Below are 21,097 nucleotides of genomic sequence, written 5' to 3'. Positions count from 1 at the left end.
AGCCTGTTCACTAGCCCCGAAGCAGCCACTGGAAGTCCAGGGCGCAAAAGCACGGCCTAAGACCCTGGCCAGGCCTTTCTCCAGCCTTTCCGTAAGTTGACACGTGGCACCCAGTTCTTCAACAAAGCACAAACCTTCTACTGACCTTTCAGCTATCAGCCACGGGTTGAAGGAGCCCACAGCCTCGTGCGCAGTAACCCGGAGGTACTGCTCGAAGCGGCGGCAGTAGTCACCAATGCTGCGCCGCATGCCCCGCGGGACAAAGAGGGCAGCTCGGCCTTCCTTCTGCTGAGCATCTTCTGAAAGGGAGAGAAGGGGATTCTCTCTTTTTTCCGGTCTCTCCTCTGTTCCCACACTTTCATCTAGGGAACTGAGAGCAAATAAAAATGATGAGAGCATTCAAAATCATCTGCAAGCGAGGGTAAACTGTTAATTCACCCTGATGGTTTGACAACCAAAGGTTTACCTCCATTTCCCTTCCTCACACTGAACAAAACGCAACATCTTATCACCACTCATTGTTTCTCCTTTACACCGGACTAACCCTCCACACAGGAGGAACATGTGTCCCACGGACAAAAGAATTCTTAAAGCAGATCTTGCAGTAATTACCTGCACAATCACCTGTGCCAGTGTGATGCTTTCAATCGTAAAAACCAGCTAAACGTTACTGAAAGGATCCTTAAGATGCAACACACTCAATGCCCATCTTATAAGCACTACTATTTTACTGGGCCATCTTGGAGTTTGTCAAGATCTTGGTCAAAAGGAGAATCTCTCTCTGTCTTGTGGTAATTGAAGGAATGTGAAATCTAACAACATCAAAGGCAACCAACTACAATGAAATCATACAGTCTCGTTACCACTTACGTGCCATTGCAGGGCCTTTCTAACACGATGTTCACATCTGGGTCTTTGCGAGCTGCTGTCTTTGTGATCCTGATTGGATGAGGAGAAACACGCCTTTCACTTACTGCTGGGATTTTTTGGTCTAGAAAAGGAGAAGCATAAAATGACTGCATATAAAGAAATGCTGGTGTATATATCAGAGCTGTCTTGGTGGCCAATAACCTGTGAGGAAGTCATGGGCACATCTCTTAAGCATAAAGGTTGCATTAGCAGTACAAAGGGAAAAAGTGCCCTTGTTTTAAAAGAAAAGGGGAATTTAGAAGTCCCCAAGAGGGACTTCCGTGGTGGTCCAGTGGTTGAGGATCTGTCTTACAATACAGGGGACACCAGTTTGATCCCTAGTCGGGGAACTAAGATCCCACATGCTGCGGGGCAATTCAGCCTGTGCGCCACAAGTGCAGAGCCTGCACACCACAATTGGAGAGCCCGAGCGCCGCAACTACTGAGCCTGTGTGCTCTGGAGCTCACGCGCCACAACTAGAGAGCCCATGCGCCACAACTGGAGAGAAGCTTGCACACCGCAGCGAGGAGCCCACGTGCTGCAACAGAAGATCCTGCACGCCGCAACTAAGACCCGATACAGCCAAAAAATAAATAAATAAATAATATTAAGGGGACTGTCGTTAAAAAATAAAAAAATAAAAGTTACCAAGAAACAAACCAATGAGGAGTCAGTTTTAAGAAATAAAGAACTTGTTTAAAAGCTTCTGTCAGCTCTTTGGAAGACTCTTTGAAGAGGTCTGTGCAAAGCCAGGTTCCATTAGGATCCAGCCCCCATTCCGAGGAGTCTTAAGCAGTTGGGTTTGTTTTTTAACCTTCAAATGATTTGATTGCTGGAGAAGGAAAAAACCACTCACACCTGAACACTTAATTAGCTGATTTGTCTCTGGGCTTCGTTGGAAAAATCTGCATGATGATAGTCAAAACATTTAACTTATTAACTATACCTTGCAGGCTTGACCGCTCTTTTGAGTTTTGGATTACTTATCATTTTAAATGCATTTCAAATGTAGAATCCCACTACTGGCACACACCCATAATTCAAAAAGACACATGCACCCCAATGTTCATTGCAGCACTATTTACAATAGCCAGGTCATGGAAGCAACCTAAATGCCCATCAACAGATGAATGGATAAAGAAGATGTAGTACATATATACAATGGAATATTACTCAGCCATAAAAAGGAATGGAATTGGGTCATTTGTAGAGATGTGTATGGACCTAGAGACTGTCATACAAACTGAAGTAAGTCAGAAAGAGAAAAACAAATATCGTATATTAATGCATTTATGTGGAATCTAGAAAAATGGTACAGACGAACCGGTTTGCAAGGCAGAAATAGAGACACAGATATAGAGAACAAACATATGGACACCAAGGGGGGAAAGCAGGGTGGGGGGGATGAATTGCGAGATTGGGATTGACATATATATACTAATATGTATAAAATAGATAACTAATTAAAAAATGTAGAATCTCTGACTCACATATTTATATGCTTATGATTTTTTATGCTCAGAAATACTGCATAAGTCAGTTTTTGTAAAAATATTACTGAGAGGGGCTTCCCTGGTGGTGCAGTGGTTGAGAATCTGCCTGCTAATGCAGGGGACACGGGTTCAAGCCCTGGTTTGGGAGGATCCCACATGCTGCAGAGCAACTAGGCCCATGAGCCACAGCTACTGAGCCTACGCGTCTGGAGCCTGTGCTCCGCAACAACAGAGGCCGCGATTGTGAGAGGCCCGTGCACCGCGATGAAGAGTGGCCCCCACTTGCCACAACTAGAGAAAGCCCTTGCACAGAAATGAAGATCCAACACAGCAAAAATAAATAAATTAATAAACTCCTACCCCCAACATCTAAAAAATAAAAGAATATTAGAAAATATTACTGAGAGTACAATCAACTTTCAATTGATTTCAGAAAAGAGAAGATAAGAGATATAGGTTCGACACTGCACAATTCAAAAATCACTTTAAATTTGGTTTTTGTGATGCAACTGAACATACAATCAGAACAATTAGAAACAGAGGGTTCTTATGAGGATTTCATGATTCTGGATTTAAAGTGTCCAAAAATTCATTTCGGAGCTCCTTTTAAATGCAAACCTAGACTCTAGCAGAGTCAGAGATAGTGACTAACAATTTAAATTGTCCTTGAAAAAGAGAACACTGAGTCCTTGGTAAGGCTGTCTTCTGCATGATGCAACCTGACTGTGGCCATTGGCCAAACCATCAGTGAAACAGTCGCCCTTCAACATTTCCCTCTCCTCTGCTTCCTTACGAAAAGATGCCCACTGATTCACTAAGCAATGATTAGAAGGGTCCCTGTGCCAGCCAGGCCCATGCTAGGTACCGTTGGGACACAACTGAATATGACAAAACTCTCTGGCCTCAAAGATTCTGTGGCTTCTTTGGGAGAGATAAAGAGCTCTAACAGGGTAGGACATGCCAAAAGTCTACGGGACTTCGCAGGAAGGGAGCAAAGTTCCAGCCTAGGAAAGCCAGGAAAAGCACGGCCGAGTAGGATCACGTGAGCCGGGCCTCGAAGAATGGTTCAACTGTCACGTGAGGATGAAAATGGAAGCTGGAGTAGGAATGGGGGAAAGAGAGAACGACATGAACAAAGAATAGCGCTGGAAAAATTACAGAAGGCAAAAGGAACAAATTTGTTATTTTGTTTAGATGGCTCATCTTTCTGTCAGAATTTGACATGGAGAATACTTTTCCTAAGACAATACCCCAAACTCATACTCTAAAAAAAGTATATATACATAAGCTGCTGTTGTAAACCTTCTATATCCACAATTTCCTTTACTTCTCTTAATACTCATAGTACTGAAATTCCTTTAGAGGTAATGTTTAACCACATTTTATTTTCCTCCTTTCACTGAGTAAAGTAATAACTGATAAGCATGTGTCAAAGAGAATTTGAGTAACACTTCCCAGCCCGAATTGTGATAGTAGCCTAGCAACTGCAGCCAGAATGCATATGTATGAATTTTTTAAAACGGAAGAGAAAAGTGAAAGTCTTTTCAACAAACAGAGCAAGAACAAGTGGATATCCATTAGTGGAAAAAAAAAAAGAACTTCTACCTCAAACCACAGGCAAACTTTTACTCAAGATGGATCACAGGCCCACAGATAAAAGCTAAAACCATGAAGCTTCTAGAGGAAAACAAGTCTCTCTTCTCAACTTGGGAGTAGGCAAAGGTTTATTAGATCAGAGAAAGCAAAAACTATACAAGAAAAAATGGACAGGTTAGACTTTATCAAAATATAAAATGTCTGCTCATAATAAAATACATTTGAGAAAATAAATAGGTGAGCTATAGATGGGGAAGAATGTTTGCAGATATCCGCTGGACGAGATTAGTGACTGCTGGGACGAGGGGAGGGAGAATGAGGGGTGATGCTACTGGACGCAGGGCTTCTTTTCAGTGATGAAAACGTTCTGGAATTAGCAATGACGTCTGCACAATTCTGTAAATATACTAAAAATTACTGAACTCTTTAAAAGGGTAAATTTTATGGTATGTAAATTACATCCAATAAAGCTGTTTTGAAAACAAACTATATATATATATATATATATATATATATATATATATATATATATATATGACAAAGAACTCAAACCCACAATGCATAAAGAATTCCTACAACTCAAAAATAAAAAGACAATCGAATTTCTTAAAATGTACAAAAGATTTGGACACTTCACAAAGGAAGACATACAAATGACTAATAACTACTTGAAAATGTTCTAAACATCATTATTCACCAAGGAAATGAAATTAAAGCCATAAAGAGATATTGCTACAGGCCCACCAGAATGGTTACAATGAAAAAGACTGACAATTCAAATATTGGCAAAGCTCTCTAGCAACAGGAACTCAATGTAGATGGGAGTGTAAAACGGTACAGCCACTTTGGGGAAAGGTTTGGCAGTTTTTTATAAAGTTAAACATGTACCTATCCCATAACCTGGCAAGTCTACTCAGGTGTTTATCCAAGAGAAATGAAAACTTATGTCCATACAAAGACTATACATGAATACACCCATAGCAGATTTATTTCTAATAGCCTCAAACTAGAAATAACCAAATGCAGATCTACAGGCAAATGGATAAACTAGATGTGGTACATGCGTACAATGGAATACTACTCAGCAATAAAAAGGAATGAACGCTGATACAAAGTGTGGTAGGCTGCACACTGGCTCCACATTCTATTCCCTGGAACCTGTTAATGTCCCCTCTATGGCAAGAGGGACTTTAAGGATCTTGAGATGGGGAGAGTAACCTGGGTCACTGGGGTGGCCCCTAAGTGTAATCAACATGTCCTTATAACAAGCAGGCAGAGGAAGATTTGACTCAGAAGAGGAGAAGGCAATGTGACAACAGAAGCAGTGTGAAGTAATATGGCTGCAAGCCAAGGACTGCAGGCAGCCTTAGAAGCTGGAAGAAGGAACCAGCCCTGCCACCACCTTGATTTTAGCCCTTTAAGACTCACTTCAAACTTCTGACCTCCAGGAACTGTAGGAGACAAAATTTGTTTTAAACTGCTAAATTTGTGCTTTAACTTGTTACAAACTTGTTACTGTGGCAATAGGAAACAAGTAATAGATAAATTTATAAGATATCATGCTAAATGAAAGAAGCCTTAGACAAAAGAGTAAATACATGTATGATTCCATTTATATGAAATTCTAAAACAGGCAAAACTAATCTATAGTTAAAAAAAAAAAGCACAGTCGTTGCCTGGGTGGTGCGGAACTGACAGGGAAGGAGCATAGGGGAACTCTCCACAGTGATGAGAAGCTCTGTTTTGAGAGAAGTGTTGGGTAACAAAGGTATGCCCGTCTGTCAAAACCCATCAAACAACACTTAATAAGTTAACGCTTAATAAGTTAAGATCTGTGCATTTTATTACATGTGAATTTTATCTCAAAAGGAAAAAAAGCTATAAATAAATATTAAGCCCTAGTTAGTGATAACAAATGTTGAAATATTTCAGATAAGATGTACTGATGTCTTCAAGTTACTCTGAAATGCATCCAAAAATAAGATGGATTGACGGATGCACAGAGGATAAGTAGACATATGATAAAGCAAACACAGCAACATTTTAATTGTAGAATCTAGAAGATGCGTATATGGGTGTCCACTGCAGAATTTTTTCAACTTTTCTGTATGTTTGAAATTTTTCAGAATACAATGTCAAGGGAAAAAGTGGGGAAACACTCACCATTTTTTTCTTCCTGCATCCAAAGATGAGGATCAGTAAATACAATTTTATTATATCTTTGGCGAACCGTCTCCTGGTATTTCTTTAAAAAAAAAAAAAAAGTATAATTTATGAGGAAAAAAATTAGTTTCATTACAAACCAGAGACTAGTACAGCAGACATTTCCTATAGACCCATTACCAGAAACAGGCATCTCCCAGGGCCAGGAAGTGATTAGTTCATGAGATGAAATGTAAAAGAAAATGAAGCAATTAATCTAATTAATCTAATCTAGACCAGCACTGCCCACTAGAACTTGAAGTGATGATGGAAATGTTCTATTTTTGCCATGTCCAATATACCAGCTACTAACTATTGACCGCTTGAAATGTGAGTGATGTACTTACTCTTAATTAATTTACCTTAAATGGCCATCTGTGGCTACAGACTACCATTTTGGACCCTTCAGGTCTAGACAGTTAACGAGGGGTAATCAGTTACAAGACTAGGATAAACTACACATTTTTAAATTTTCAAAAACCAACTAAAAGTTGCCTTCCCTATAATGTTTCTGTTTAGCAGCAAAGCCAAAATGAGATTTCATCATGGTGGAGTTAAAAAGAAAATGCTGAACTAGGAGTCAGGAGACCTGGATTCTCAGCCCACCTCTGGTGGGAATTTTTGTGTGACCTTGACCACGTCACTTACTCCCTTATTGGGTCTCAATTTCCTGCTCAGAACAATCCAGGGGTTGGCTTGAGTAATGCTTGAGGTCTAAAATTCTCTGAGAAAAGCGTTCTAAAGTAGTATCATGGGAATTAGAGAAGGTAAAGTTAACTGTGATTTGCCAGGATCACATGCTAGCAGAGCAGAAGAGGCAACTGAACAGCAGTTACAAGCTGAGGGATGAAGAAGTTAAGTTGTTGGTCGCATCTGTGGGCCTGGGCTCCGGTCCAGTGTCTTTCGTATCCCATACCAACGATGAGTTATGTGTCAGGTAGGGTGCTGATACTTCATACCTCATTTTGTCCTTAAAAGCACCCTACTCATTAGAGAGGGTACAGGACTTTACCAACGCCATACACGGGGCTGGCAGTCGAGCTGGGATTTAAACTCAGGACCAGGTGACTGTGAAGTTCTAAGCTACAGAGCCATGAGGAGAAGCGGCGCTCGGCAGAAGTCAGCAGCCAGCCGCCGACCAGAGCTGGCAGTCCCGGCCTTACCTCCATTTCCTCCATGCGGAGCATCATGGCCTCCAGACACGGGCTGTCGTTGCTGTCCCCCCAGGTGGCTAAGGCCTCGGGCTCCGAGATCTTAGAGTGAGTCACAGCCCAGAGCTCGTGAGCGGCATCTTCCAAAAAATCATCCAGCTGCTGAATGCTACTGGATTCACAATCAACAGCTGTAGCCTGCAAAACAAGGGAAGGGGATGGAGAGGCGATACAGAAATAACAGAGATCTTAAAGATTAATGCTACTCATAATAAACCAACCACGCAGTGATCCAACACGCAGTTTCTACACTACATCTAACCTCTCCTAAGTCAGTAAAACGTCAAGAGCAGTGACATCAGTACAATTTCTACCACAGTCATTTAAACAGTAACATCAACTGAGGAGTACCATGACTGTCCATGGGAATTATCTTTATTACCTGTTTTGCCAGTTGGTAAAGCAAATATATTCCTTGTGCTATACTCAGAAGAATGTCCAATATTTCACATGTCACATACTATGGAGGACATACCGACAGTATTCTCTTTTTGGTTCAGTGCTTTGTAAAAACATCTGTTCATGACATCACAAAAGTTCATGATTCTTGTCTTTGCTTGAGACTTTCTACCTGTAACCTGGAAGAGCTTTTACCAGCCTTTCTTGACCTTGTATTCTTTACATTCACTTTACAGCTTGCAAAGCATTTTTATATGTGTTGTTATTTCTTTTGATTCTAATATATGTCTATAATCTGCTCTGAAAGAGGCTTTTACAAAGAATGTCTGCTGGGGGAATAATCATATCAGGCTCTGGAATGAGACATTCCTGGGACTAAATCTTGGTTCTGCCTACCGGTATGCCTCCAAGTGTGGGCAAGTTTACTTAACCTCTCTGGGCCTCAACCTTCTGGTCTGTAACATGGAAATAATAATCCTATATTTCAGAGTTGTAAGGATTACATGAGCATTTTCACATTGGAACACTTACAATAGTGGCTGGCACGAAGAACAGTTACCGCCATAGTAATTTTTAAAACCTTTTAATCAACGGTTCACAGAAGAAAATATATTAATGGCCAATCAAGATATAAAGAAATGCTCAACCTTAACCAAAGTTAAAGAAATGAATATCAGTTGAATAACCAATACAATAAAATTAACAAAAAAATCTAGAGACAACTAAACCAATAATACAGGTCTGGTTAAGATGTGTTTATTTGTATTTTCATTCTTAATATTTAAAGAATTGAATATCAAGAATACTACGAGATGAGAGATAAGGTCCCAATATGCTGGTATGGAAAGATCACCAAAATATAAAGGAAGAAGCTGGATACAGAAGAGCATATGGTATCCGTCTGTGGGGGGCTTTTACTTTTTACATTACACTTTTTCTGAATTGTTTGCATTTTTAGCCACGTGCATATACAACTTTTAATTTAAAAAACCACACTTTGGGAAAGTGCATTTCACACACAAGTTCAGTTAGTGGCGGCAGCAGCAGCAGGAGACAAACACGTTATGATGGCACCCTTCCAAAACCTTTTTCCTGATACCAGGGATCGTCTTGTCTGCAAGAAAACTACCGAGAGCTTCAGTTTACTTGCAAAGCGCAGCAAATGTCTTCTCCATTTGAGAGATGAGAACTCTGGGAATATGTGTTCAAGGTCCCACAGCTCTTTTACAAGTTAACACAGCAAAATAACTCTTTTTACTTCATCATGCCAACTTCAATGAGTTGGTTTTTATTCAGTTATTTATAAAAACTGACTGTTGACGGTGCTGCCTGGGAAATTCTGTGCAGTGATGCTGTGTAACAGCAGCCCAGAACACTGAATACTGGGTAGAGTTACTTTTCTATTTCAAGAAATTGTATTAAAGCCCATTTAATGCCTCCAGAATGATTCTTATATATAAGAATGATCATTTCTAGTAATATTCAAACATGTCTACTTCACTGACAGCATTTATGGCCACTTCATATTTCTGTCATATTAATATGCCTTATGGAGCTGCCTCCCTAGATGAGCGGCTAGTCTCATTTTTTGCTAGGGAAAAAGGTATTTGGTGGCTCTGATGCACAAAGCATCCAGCCATAGCATGCCCAGTCTGTACGAGTCAGAGGTAGGCTTTCAGCTTCCGGTCTCAGAAGCCTCACCTCACGTGAGATTCTGTCACAAAATATTGGTACAATAAAATTACAACTGCAGAAATTATGAAAATACACCAAAACTAAACTATTGCTTAATAAATTAGAACAGGGATACATTCTCAAAATCTCCTTTCTTCCCGTTCCTAACGTTGGGCTGGTGGAACTTCATTCCAACTTCCTTCTAACTCTGAGACCTTCACCCTTGCTCTGCCCTTTACTTGCTTTGAGCATGTAAAGCAGTAACTTCTTTCCAACCTCCACAAAGACCCACTAGAGGCAGCCTGCACCTCCCTGTCCCTACGCCTAGCAGGGTGGGAACATTCCCACAGATGCTGAACACAAGTCCTCCGGAGGAAGAGCACGAGGGTGCCAACCACAAGATATGTTTCCATTCTTCTCAAATGTTATCATTTGCTCCTGAGCCACCTCTTCTCTCTGCCAGGCCAGGTACTGGTCATTATTAGGCACTCAAAACATGCTTGCCTAACAAGAAGTATTAGGCCCTCAGTATAAAGGAAATTAGGCCATTAATGAGCAAAAGTAGGCTGAATCAGAGGAAATGAGGGCAGCCATTCTTCTGCCGCAGGCCATCAACATTCAGGGTCACGCAGTCTACCCACATTCTGTCATCAGGAGGAAAGGAAAAAGATGCTGACAAAAACCTGTGGCTCTAGAGATTTCTGTGAGCTGTCTGCAAGGCTCATCTAAGTCATAATGCTAAATATACACTGTAAGAATGAATATGCCAAATATGAAAAACAACCTCCACCCTCTGCAGCGGGATAGTCTAGTGTTTGCAGGGTAATCCGCCTATCAGTTTTCCTTACAACCCAGGACATTATCATGCAATAATACCAGTGTCAGGCCAGAATGCCAGCCCCACACAACACACACCTTCTCCGCAGGCTGGGCTGTTGCTGCGATCACTGACAGTCGATCCTTCAAACGAGTATCTGCTTCCACAGAAGAATTGACTCTCTATTAAAACAGACAAGCATGCTCATGAATGATGAACATTTACAACCCATATTAGTACAAATGGATTTTGCTCCCAGAATAACTTCTGTGTGGAACTGTTCATCAGCTTTAGCTATATCAGGCTTTTTGCGGGAATTCAAAGCACTCTGTCTTCATGAAAATAAATGCCATGTGCTGATCTTGGCTTTCTGCCCCTTGTCTTCCCTCAACTTTGTAAACACTGTCAGAGTAGCTGTGTGTTTTTGTGCAACTACTCAACTTCTCTGTTCCACAGTTTCCTCACTGATAACATAAGGAGGTTGGACGGTTTGGCCACTAAGAACCCTCCCAGTTCTATAGTCCTGAGATTTCCATGGACTCTAAAAATGATTTAACATTTCTTAGACCAAGAGATACAGAAGTTCAGTGGTCTGTTCAGGGTCCCAGAATGTCCTTCATTCTATTTAAGATTCTAGTGCTCTTCTGTGGCCTCATCTATTCACACAAACAAGATTATTTCCATTTACGGGGTGGACCTAGAGGGTCTGGCCATAGCCTTCAGCTCACCGCTCACAGGAGGATGGCACAACCTACTGGTGAGGCTCTATGCAATTTCATCTTGAAGAAAGTACCGGTTTGTGCACAGAAAGCTGTCCTAACATCTCTCTCCTTGGGAAAAATAGAGCAAATCATTCCAAATCACTGAGGTGAAAGAGCAGTGATGGGATTAGAGTGGAAGCAGTGAACGGAACACTAACACCACCAATAGCTCTATTTGATTAAGAATGTAAATTGCAATAGAAACTCATTCCCCAAACTAAAATCTCACCTTTCTCAAAAGTGGTACTTTCTCTTCCCCCATCTTGTTCCCTTCCTCACAATGGAAGACACATCAACAATGTGGGTGCCCCAAAGGGGCCCCAGCAGCGCTGCACGCACGCTATGAAGCACGGAGCAGCACCGCAGCTTCCAGCTGCCAGACACTCAGCCCTGCAAAGGCTCAGTGTGACCTCTGGAGCAACTCTTTTTATTTGAAACTTCCAAAAGGCAAGCACACGGGATGAACTAGATTACCTGGGCCTTGACCAGGAGAGGCTTCAAACGCTCCAGAACTGCCTTCTCTACCTTATCCGCTAATTGGGTGGCAGAAACACTATTTAGAAATAAAACTGAAAATTAAAATCAAAAGCAAGAAAATATCCTATTGTACATATTTATTTACCACCCCAGCCGAAGGGAAACCAAATGATTATAAAAACTGTAGGGCCTCTCTAATTTTCATGGCCATATGAAATCCCTGGGGATCTTGTTAAATGCAGATTCTGATTCACTTGGTCTGAGGGAGGCCTGAGAGTCTGCATTTCCAACAAGCTTTCAGGTGATGCAATAATGCTGGTCGTGAACCTAACTTTGAGGACAAGGGCTGAGATAACATCTGAAGAAGTATATTAGGCTCTGAATCCATTTTGAAAGAATAATGGCTGCCTTGAAACAACTAAAGAGGGCAGAAGACTCAACAAATGAAACCAATTTTGTTCCCTTCCAAGCCCGACAATAACAGAATTAGACATAACTCACAAAGACAAGGGGGGAAAATGGTGCTGGAAGCAGAAGGACAAAAGTGGTAAGTAACTTACTGGCCTGAGAAAGCTGAATTCTAGGGTCATAATGGGGAAACCTGAGAACTTACACAATTTGTACTGCTGACTTAAAGAGGCCCAAGACTGGTAGCACCAGGTATGCCTAGGCCTGGGGGTGAGCTGGGAGGAGGTGGCTTAACTATAAAAGACAAGAGTCAAATGATGTTTGAGAAGTTAGATCCCGAGGTCCCTTTCCCTCCTTCGCACAACTGGACCACTGCCTCTCTCCAGCTCTGAGGGAAGTCTGGTTGCTCATTCTCTGGAGGGGCCCCTTGACTAGGGGATGCCAATTACATTGAGACAGGAGGTGCCCTACTGAAAAGAGGGGGTTCATGTACGTGAGCTGAATGCCAAGTGGTAAGACTCACCACCCTCCTGCCCAGCTCAGCTCCTAGGACACTGGCATCAGGTCCTCACCCTCCAGGCAGAAGATCAAAAGACTCATCTCTGGATAGTTTGACCTACCCCAAAGGAAAGACCTAAAGACCCACATGAGGGTCCTTAGCCAACAGTCCACCCAGATGACCCTAGAGTAAAGCTCAAGGTCAATAATCCTTCCATCAGATGGTGCTAGAATAGCCAGATATCCATAAGGAAAACAATGAACTTGCGTCAGCATCTCATCTCATGCACAGAAATTAATAAAAAATACATTGCAGACATAAAAATAAAACCTAAAACTATAAAGCATTTAGAAGGAAACACAGACCATCTTTGAGATGTCAGCATTGGCAATGGTTACTTGTTTCACAGAAGAGACTGTAAAATGAAAAAACTGATAAGCTGATCCTAATCAGAACTTAAAACTTCTGGTCACCAAAAGACCCCATTAAGAAAATATATAGGCAAGCCACAGGATTGTGAGAAAATATCTGCTGCACATATTCTGAAAAGGGCCTCAAATCCAGAAAATATATTTTAAAACTCTTAAAAATCAGTAATTAAAAAAATGATAAAAAATGGGCAAAAGACTTGAATAGACACATGACAATAAGCACTAAAACAGATGCTCATCATCATTAGACTTCAAGAAAATACAAATTAAAATCCCAACAAGATAACACCACACTCTCACCAGAATGGCTAAAATTAAAAAACAATAAAACAAAAAACCCCAGACATTACCAAATGTCAGCTAGGATGTGGAAAAACTAGAAAGTAACTCCCATACTAACTAAAAATGGAAAATACCCCAAAGGTTAATTCACAGGATGGATAAACAGACTGTGGGACAGTCATGCAATAGAATACTTCTTGGCAATAAAACAGAAAACTATGTAAGGCAGCCCGCTGTCCCCCTGACCAGGCTTCTTCCAGAAGTCCACTGCACTTGGTTCACTTCCAGATGCCCCAAATGGGGTAAGCCCTACATTTGCAAGGACTCATTCATGACCTTGCCCATTAACTTCCCAGGATGGGCACCTAAAAACTCCTAGGGAAGTGCAGGATGGACTCTGTGCAGCCTACTTTCCCTGGGAATCTTCATCTACTACCAGCAGCATGGCCTTTTCCTTGTTTAGCTAGGTTTGGGCTTGCTTCTCAGCTGTCAGGATGAACAGTATATGGCTAGTGATACACACTTATATAACAGATTTATGAATAAGGGTAATGAAAAGATTAACACAGGAATCAGGACAGTGGTGAACTCTGGGGAGAAAGAAGGGGATGCAACTGAAGAGGGACTCACAGGGAGTTTGAGAGCAGGGGTGCTGACCTATCTCTTGGTTTGGGGTGGTTGTTCACAGTGCTCACCCTCTAAAGCAAGAGCCACAGCCCTTCCAGCCTGGGAGTGAACGTTCTATCATGACCAGTGACAGCATGCACAGCTGTGTCAATGAGAATTCTGTTCATGTGACTTCAGGGTGAATCATTATCAGAGCTAGAAAAATGAGCCAACTGCAGTAGTATCAACTAAACCTTCTCATGAACTTCTTCGTGCCCGTAGTTAGGTGGTAACACTCTTGGGGGCAAATGGGAAAAGCAAACTAATTCGAAAACCTTAGGCTGCACTCAAGCTAACATGTGAAGCAAAAGTATCCACACAGCCACTCACAAGAGCAGATTGCATGTCAACCTCCTACCCTACAAAGCCAGGAGAAAAGCACCTCTGAGTGCAGTACAGACAAACAGATATAATACTGATCTTTCAGATTAAACTCCTCCGAAACTATAGATATCATATCATTCAAACTCCACACAAAGGAAATAATTCCTAGCAAAAATACTGTGTAAAATACACGTAGGCATGCAGATATTCATTCATTCATTCATTTAGTGAGCTTAGGCCCAAATGGTCCAGGTTGGTGGTGAAACTATCTAGACCAATTAGAATAGGCAAGCATTCAGTGTCCTTCCTCAGAAGCAAACACATACCTCACTTTTTTCCCCCTATTAATTAATTAATCAATCTATCTATTTATTTATTTATGGCTGTGTTGGGTCTTTGTTGCTGCGCGTGGGCTTTCTCTAGTTGCAGCGAGCAGGGGCTACTCTTCATTGCGGTGGGGGCTTCTCCTTGTGGTGGCTTCTCTTGTTGCGGAGCACGGGCTCTAGGCACGCAGGCTTCAGTAGTTGTGGCTCGCAGGCTCTAGAGCACAGGCTCAGTAGTTGTGGCGCACAGGCTTAGTTGCTCTGCGGCATGTGGGATCTTCCTGGACCAGGGCTCGAATCCGTGTCCCCTGCATTGGCAGGAGGATTCTTAACCACTGCGCCACCAGGAAAGTCCCATACCTCAGTTTTTGAAGTCTATCCATTTCTTCAGTTTTGAGTTCATTCAATTCCTTTGCTCTTCTGGAAGTTTCAGCATCAAGCCAACTGAGCCTAGAGGATGGTATCAGAGTCACCCTAACTCTCCTCAAACCAGCCAGGACTCCCTGGGGCTCCAGTCTGGGCTCCACTTTTGGCTTCTTAGGTGACTTCGAAGTACTTTAAGCAGGCAGATGGTCAAAAAACATGAGAAGTGTGACTACACCACTCAACAATCTCAACTAGTTGTGAAAATGACTAGATGATGTAGAACAGCCCTGCTGCTTTGGTTTTTCTCTACCTCAGAAACATACAGTTACCTCTGTTTTTGCATTTTGTCCATTTCTTCGGCTTTTAATTCTTCTAATTCCTTTAATCTTTTGGAAATTTCAGCATCAAGCCAAGTGAGTATAGCAGACAGTACAAAAGACTCAGACCAATTCTGCCTTGACCTGCAGATAGCATTACCACATAAAGAGACCAGGAGTCAGGATCCCCCAGAGCACCAATCCTGGCCCCATTAAAGACTCAGGAGGTAACGCAGCCTCTGGGCCAGTAAAGCTCTCTGTGTAACGTTTCATGTAAAAAGACATTCACCCGCAAGAGCACTCCTAGTGAGTGTGCAGAGCCACGAAAAAGAAATACCCACGAATATTCTCGAGAAAACTAGCCATTGCTGCAGTTAGGACTTCTTGCTCAGCTGTAAAACAAAGCTGTTCCTGTATCTTCCAGCTCAAAGAAATGGGCTCCCAGGGGAGCCCTAAAGGCAGAGAAAAGTCAAATAAAAACAGAAAGGAAAAGCTGACTCGGAACAACCTTACTGTATGTGTTAGGGCTTGATGCTTTCAGTTTAGGGTACGTGAATAGTATCAAATTATCTAATGGTCCACTTTCGCTTTGGCTTCCCTATAAATTGCAAGAACAATTCCAGCCAAACGAATGCAGAGCAACCTGTTTTCACTGCTCTCTTGTCATGGAATGGCCTCACCTCATCACCCCCTATTTAAAGCCTATTCTTTAAGTCCTAATTGATTTTCCATCTCCCTCCACAAAGCATAGATCTCTGCAGAGGTGTCCTGTCCCCGTTCTGAACTCTCTCAGCTCTTAACTCTTCAGTTCTCAGGGGACATACGATGTTCTATCTTAAATTATAGTCAGCGATATGTCCTCTCTACTAAGCAGCGGCTGGGATTCTGTCCTTTTTGCCCCCCTTTTTAAAAGTCTCCAGAGAGCTCACGACTGTACCACATACAAAACAAGCAATTGGTAGACAACTGACACATACATAATTTTTGAATGAATTAGACAAGGAATAAAAAAGGGGTTCACTGCCTGAGCTGCATAATTTGACAGAAAAGTTTAGTGATTTCCATTTTAAATAGCCAACTTTACACATGGGAAAGAGAAGAGTTCGCTTTACAATCCTCGTGAAAGGGGGCCTCTACTTTTCAAAGACTTGATGAACGCCAGGACAAACCTCACTGCTTCGTGCTCAACAGCACCTCTCAACCGACTTTCCTCTTGAGTATCTTCTTTCTGGAGAGACTGTTCTTTTGCGGCATCTTTGGGGCTAGATTTCACCTTTAGCCAGGCAGCACTGCAAAAAAATGGAAAACTATGCCTTTGTAATCATTCACTCCACATCCAATGACTCGTAAAAAGGTGCCAGCTCAGAGAAGACAAGAGCGTTAAATTAATGGTGATCTACAGGATGGGGCTCTGAATTGGAAACTGAATGTAAAGCAGAGTGAGATCCTCCAGGGTTCAGGCTCAGTGTCAAAGGAGAGAAGTCCTCCTTTGCTTCACAGAAGCAATCACTATTGTAAATGAAAAAACAACTGTCCATTACAGAACAATGGGTGAACCTCAACAGAACCCTGTTTTAATATATAGATTTGGGTCACTGATTACATTCCATGTTACATAGCAACTTTGTGCCTTTATAAGGCCTAATACAGCACTTTGAGCCCGTAAGCCTTATGCCCTCCCCTCCCCCACCGACCACACATACACTCTAGAAGACAGTCCACTGTATATTTGGTTTGCAATATAAACTCCAACCAACTGCTGTTTTTATGAGCTTACAATTGAATTCACATCTCTATACTAACACATATATAAAAATACAGATTTTTTTTTTTTGGACACGTTGGGCGGCATGCGAGATCCTAGTTCCCCAACCAGGGATCGAACCCATGCCCCCTGCAGTGGAAGCACGGAGTCCTAACCACTGGACTGCCAGGGAATTCTCCAAAAACATAGAATTTAGAGCAGAGAAACAAAAGCAAAAAAGCACATGCACTGTGAAATCAGAAGACCTGATTTTAGTCCCAGCTCTGCTATATAAGCAAGACATCAGATTCGCTGGACACTGTTTCTTCAGCTTTAAAGTGAGAGTCGAGGAATAAGCATAACCATCCATTCACAGTCATTCAGAGTCTTCGGGGACTCCATCCCACCAGGCTTCTCACCGTGTCTCCTGCCCGCCTCTTAAAAGCTGAACCCCTCAAGTCACCTATCTTCTCACTTGTTCTCCTCCCCCCATTACTACTTTTGGCTGCCTTCCTTTTACTGTCCTACCTCCTGGCCCTTTCCATTGTGCTTCTGAGAACCACTGTCCCACAGTATACACGCTCCCCTTCACTTTTAATTTTTTTTTCTATATATATATTCTATAAATTTATTTATTTATTTTTGGCTGCATTGGGTCTTTGTTGCTACGCACGGGCTTGCTCTAGTTGTGGCAAGTGGGGGCTACTCTTCATTGTAGTGCGCAGGCTTCTTGTTGAGGTGGCTTCTCTTGTTGCAGAGCACGGGCTCTAGGCGTGCGGGCTTCAGTAGTTGTGGCACATGGGCTCAGTAGTTGTGGCTCGCGGGCTCTAGAGTGCAGGCTTCAGTAGTTGTGGCGCATAGGCTTAGTTGTTCCGCGGCATGTAGGATCTTCCCTGACCAGGGCTCGAACCCGTGTCCCCTGCATTGGCAGGCGGATTCTTAACCACTGCGCCACCAGGGAAGTCCTCCCCTTCACTTTTAACCAATTCCCCAAAGACTACTTCCACCTAACTGGACTCTGCAGCCCCTGAAGGACAATGCCTTCTCCCCAGCTCCGTGGAATGGCGGGTCCTCATTCTCCATGTGCTATGAGTGAGGGTGACAAGGCAGTAATGTCAGCATTATCCTAACTGTCCCCTGCGGTCAGGACAGTGCCTATGAGATTTGCACGGTTTTATAATCCATAGTGTCTTGACTTGGAATAGGAATTATTTTTAAATATTCATTCATTCAGCAAAGATTTACTAGATGTCTACTAAGATTTACTACATCAGGCACTGTACATTCAGATATAAGGAAGGCACAGTTCCTGGCCTCAAGTAACTAGGATCCACTGGGTGAAGAGACAAGTGAAGGGCAGCCCATGATCCTCCATACGGTGAACATGTCCACAGGGTATTGGGGTGACCCGTGGGAGTTACTCTACCCATAGCCAGGTAGGAAAGAGGAACCAACAGGCTTCTAGCAAAAAATGTCTCATGTATATATTACTCATCCAAATAAGCTTTTCTCCTTAATGGGAACTAAGGATGCTGCTTTATTTGCCCTAAGGAGTAGGTCGCCTTTGATCTGTGGAGGAAAATAAAGTCAAATACCCAAATGGTTCCGTGAATTTTTACATACCATTTAGGAGATGCCAGTGGGGATGTGGGGTTTGGAGGTATCCAAGGAGCCTTATGGTCCTTCACAGGCTGCTGGTTCATTTTTAACCTGGAGGAGACTGTTGTCCGTTGCAACCTGCTTTTGCTGTAAGATTGGGGTGGTCTACTTTTTTCAGCTTTGTGGAGTCCCTGCAAGAGATAACTATGAATTATAAAGCCAAACAGATATCAAAGAAACTGGCTGTAACCTCTGGCTTACTGAAGCTTCAAATGGCCCTATGACCCATTCAGCAAAAACCTAAGTGGAAAGCACTGTAGCAGAAATTTGGGGAGGGTACAAATTACACTGAAACAACTTTGGTTGTGGGGAGAGGGGTCGAGGCATAAAAGTGGAATCCCTGGCTTGGCCGTCTTTATATATATATATATATTTTTTAAAATAATTTTTCCTAACTAAACAAAAGAGGTAAATTGTAAAACATTCTTGGTTAAAATGCATCTCTGAGTCTTAGGCTTCCCATCTGTAAAAGGGGAGCTAATGTGTTCACGAATTTCTAGAAGATTAAAAGGGCTAATGGAGGAGGAGCACGATGGTGGAGGCAGAAAGGCACACGCCATCTAAACAGAATGGCTACTGTAAAACACTGTAGAGGATGAGGCTGCCTCGGAGGAGAGCACCAGGCTGAATTTACACAGGCTGAATCCTGATTTCCCAATGACCTCCCTTAAGAGTTTGTTTGAAAAGGAATAAAGACGATCTTAATCCATGATCTCTCAGTAACAGGTGATAATTGCCAATATCCTTTTTCTGGGGTCACCTGACAATATGCAGGTTTGCTACATAAGCCTCTGGACAACCCATCAGACGGGAGTAACTACATTAAGGGTATTTAGACTAGGAGGTGGTCTTGTGGCCAGTTCTCCACTGGTAGGGCCTTAAGTTAAATTTTAGATAGAAGCTTAAAATATAATGTACTTTCAAGCCAGCTGGCTCCCAAAGCCATATTAGAAAGTACTCACCCTAAGATGCCTTTCAATATCAAATATTTATCGATATTTATCTTTAGCAGGAAATCTTAATCCCCTCAAATTTCACACTTCCAAATCAGAAGCAGAAAAAACCTGAATCTTAAAATAGCCTACCCAGTGAAGACCTTGGTGTCAAAACAGTTAGGCTCTAATTAAACCAGGACAAGAAAGAATGCCCTGCCCTTAGTAACAGTATTAAAACTTGTTGTTTTTTGTTAAAAGATAAAAATGACCTGGAGCTAAGCTTAGTTTAGATAGTTGGACTCAAGGGCTCTGGCATTCAAAGGCTTGAGAACTCAAATCCTAGCTCCACCTCTTACCAGCCTGTGTGACCTTGGACAATGTCAGATTAATACAAATGGGCCAGAAGAAAGGAGTGATTTCATACTTGCTGGAGTCTTGCCGGTGCCACAGTATCTTTCTTCCTAAAGGGTGGCACATTCTCAGTCACAAGCTTCTTTTTCCCTGCTCTTGTTTTTGCCACGGCTAATGCCTCTTCTTTGAAGTTCGCATTTTCGTCTACAACAGATGGAGCTTCTTCCAGAAGGATATCCGCATCTAATACATCAAGCTCGTTTTCCAACCTCTGGGTCACTGGAAGCTCTATATCAGGTTGATACTTATCTACATGGAGATCTCAGAAGGACAAATTGAGGGAAATGCTGTTCAAATCAAGTGAGAGTGATTATCTAGAGACAGATAAGCTCACAATAATACCCTGTTAAAAACTGAGGTGTTTTGCTGTCCAAGTTGCTCCTAATCCTATGACTCCTACTGCAGTTCTACAAGCAGAAACCTAAGTGCCATGGCTGACTCCCTGAATCTCACCTCCCACATTTACTTATTCACCCGGTCCCTCAGATCCCAGTTCTTAAATATGTCTTGTCCTTCCTTCCCTTCTGCCACTACCCAAGGTCAGGCTTGCAATATCCTGTGACTGTAACAATAGCATCTTCTAACTGACCCCTTCTTTATCTTCAATCACACCTTCTCCTGGCTACCATAATTATTTTTTTCAATGTAAATATTTAAATGTCACTTCTCAAAACCTTCAATGGCTCCTAAATTGATAGAGAATAAAGTCTGAACTCCATACATGACATACAACCTGCAGTGGAAAAGAAAGTAAAACTGTCTTTATTTGAAGATGAGATATTTCCTACATAGAAAAAAAATCCAAGAGAATCTACAGATAAGCAATTACAACTAAGAACAGAGTTCAGCAAGGTTTCTGGATAAAAGAAGAAAAATATACAAAAGTCAATATCATTCCCACACATCAAAATAACTAATTAGAGAAAACATAAAAGAAAAAATACGCCATTAACATTAGCAACTAAACTGTAAGGCACTAAGGAAGAAATCTAATGAAAGGTGTACAAGACTTTTACAGAAAATATTCAAAGGTATTTTAAAGGACATGAAAGAAAATTTGGATTAACTGTATTCATGAATGAAAAAATACTGTAAAGCTGTCAATTCTCCTCAAAGTGATCTACAATTTCAAATGCAAGTTCAATTAAAATCCCAACAGATTTTTCTGGGGATCTAAACAGGTTAATGCTAA

The 21,097-nt window shown here is 41.9% G+C and overlaps 1 protein-coding gene across 12 annotated transcripts in view; it reads right to left on the bottom strand.

Moving 5' to 3' along the window:
• KIAA0753 (KIAA0753 ortholog) overlaps window positions 1-21,097 on the bottom strand; it is a 79,482-nt gene that overhangs the window by 20,048 nt on the left and 38,337 nt on the right. For 8 of the 12 annotated variants that reach the window (XM_033423144.2, XM_033423145.2, XM_049702066.1 and 5 more), the window contains 9 exons: window positions 19,919-20,154; window positions 18,524-18,690; window positions 16,326-16,445; window positions 11,538-11,616; window positions 10,401-10,484; window positions 7,365-7,550; window positions 6,163-6,244; window positions 871-991; window positions 146-370 (listed from right to left, as the gene is read on the bottom strand). In XM_033423144.2, coding sequence (XP_033279035.2) covers window positions 146-370; window positions 871-991; window positions 6,163-6,244; window positions 7,365-7,550; window positions 10,401-10,484; window positions 11,538-11,616; window positions 16,326-16,445; window positions 18,524-18,690; window positions 19,919-20,154 — 1,300 coding nt within the window. Of the gene's footprint in view, window positions 1-145; window positions 371-870; window positions 992-5,427; window positions 5,451-6,162; window positions 6,245-7,364; window positions 7,551-10,400; window positions 10,485-11,537; window positions 11,617-16,325; window positions 16,446-18,523; window positions 18,691-19,918; window positions 20,155-21,097 lie in introns of those variants that run through there. The other 4 variants (XR_007473506.1, XR_007473507.1, XR_004481908.2 and 1 more) reach the window with 4 other exon arrangements.

This window comes from Orcinus orca, chromosome 19, assembly GCF_937001465.1.
Source record: "Orcinus orca chromosome 19, mOrcOrc1.1, whole genome shotgun sequence".
NCBI classification, from domain to species: domain Eukaryota; kingdom Metazoa; phylum Chordata; class Mammalia; order Artiodactyla; family Delphinidae; genus Orcinus; species Orcinus orca.
The sequence above is the reverse complement of the archived record's forward strand: the minus strand, read 5'-3'. Positions and strand labels throughout refer to the sequence as shown.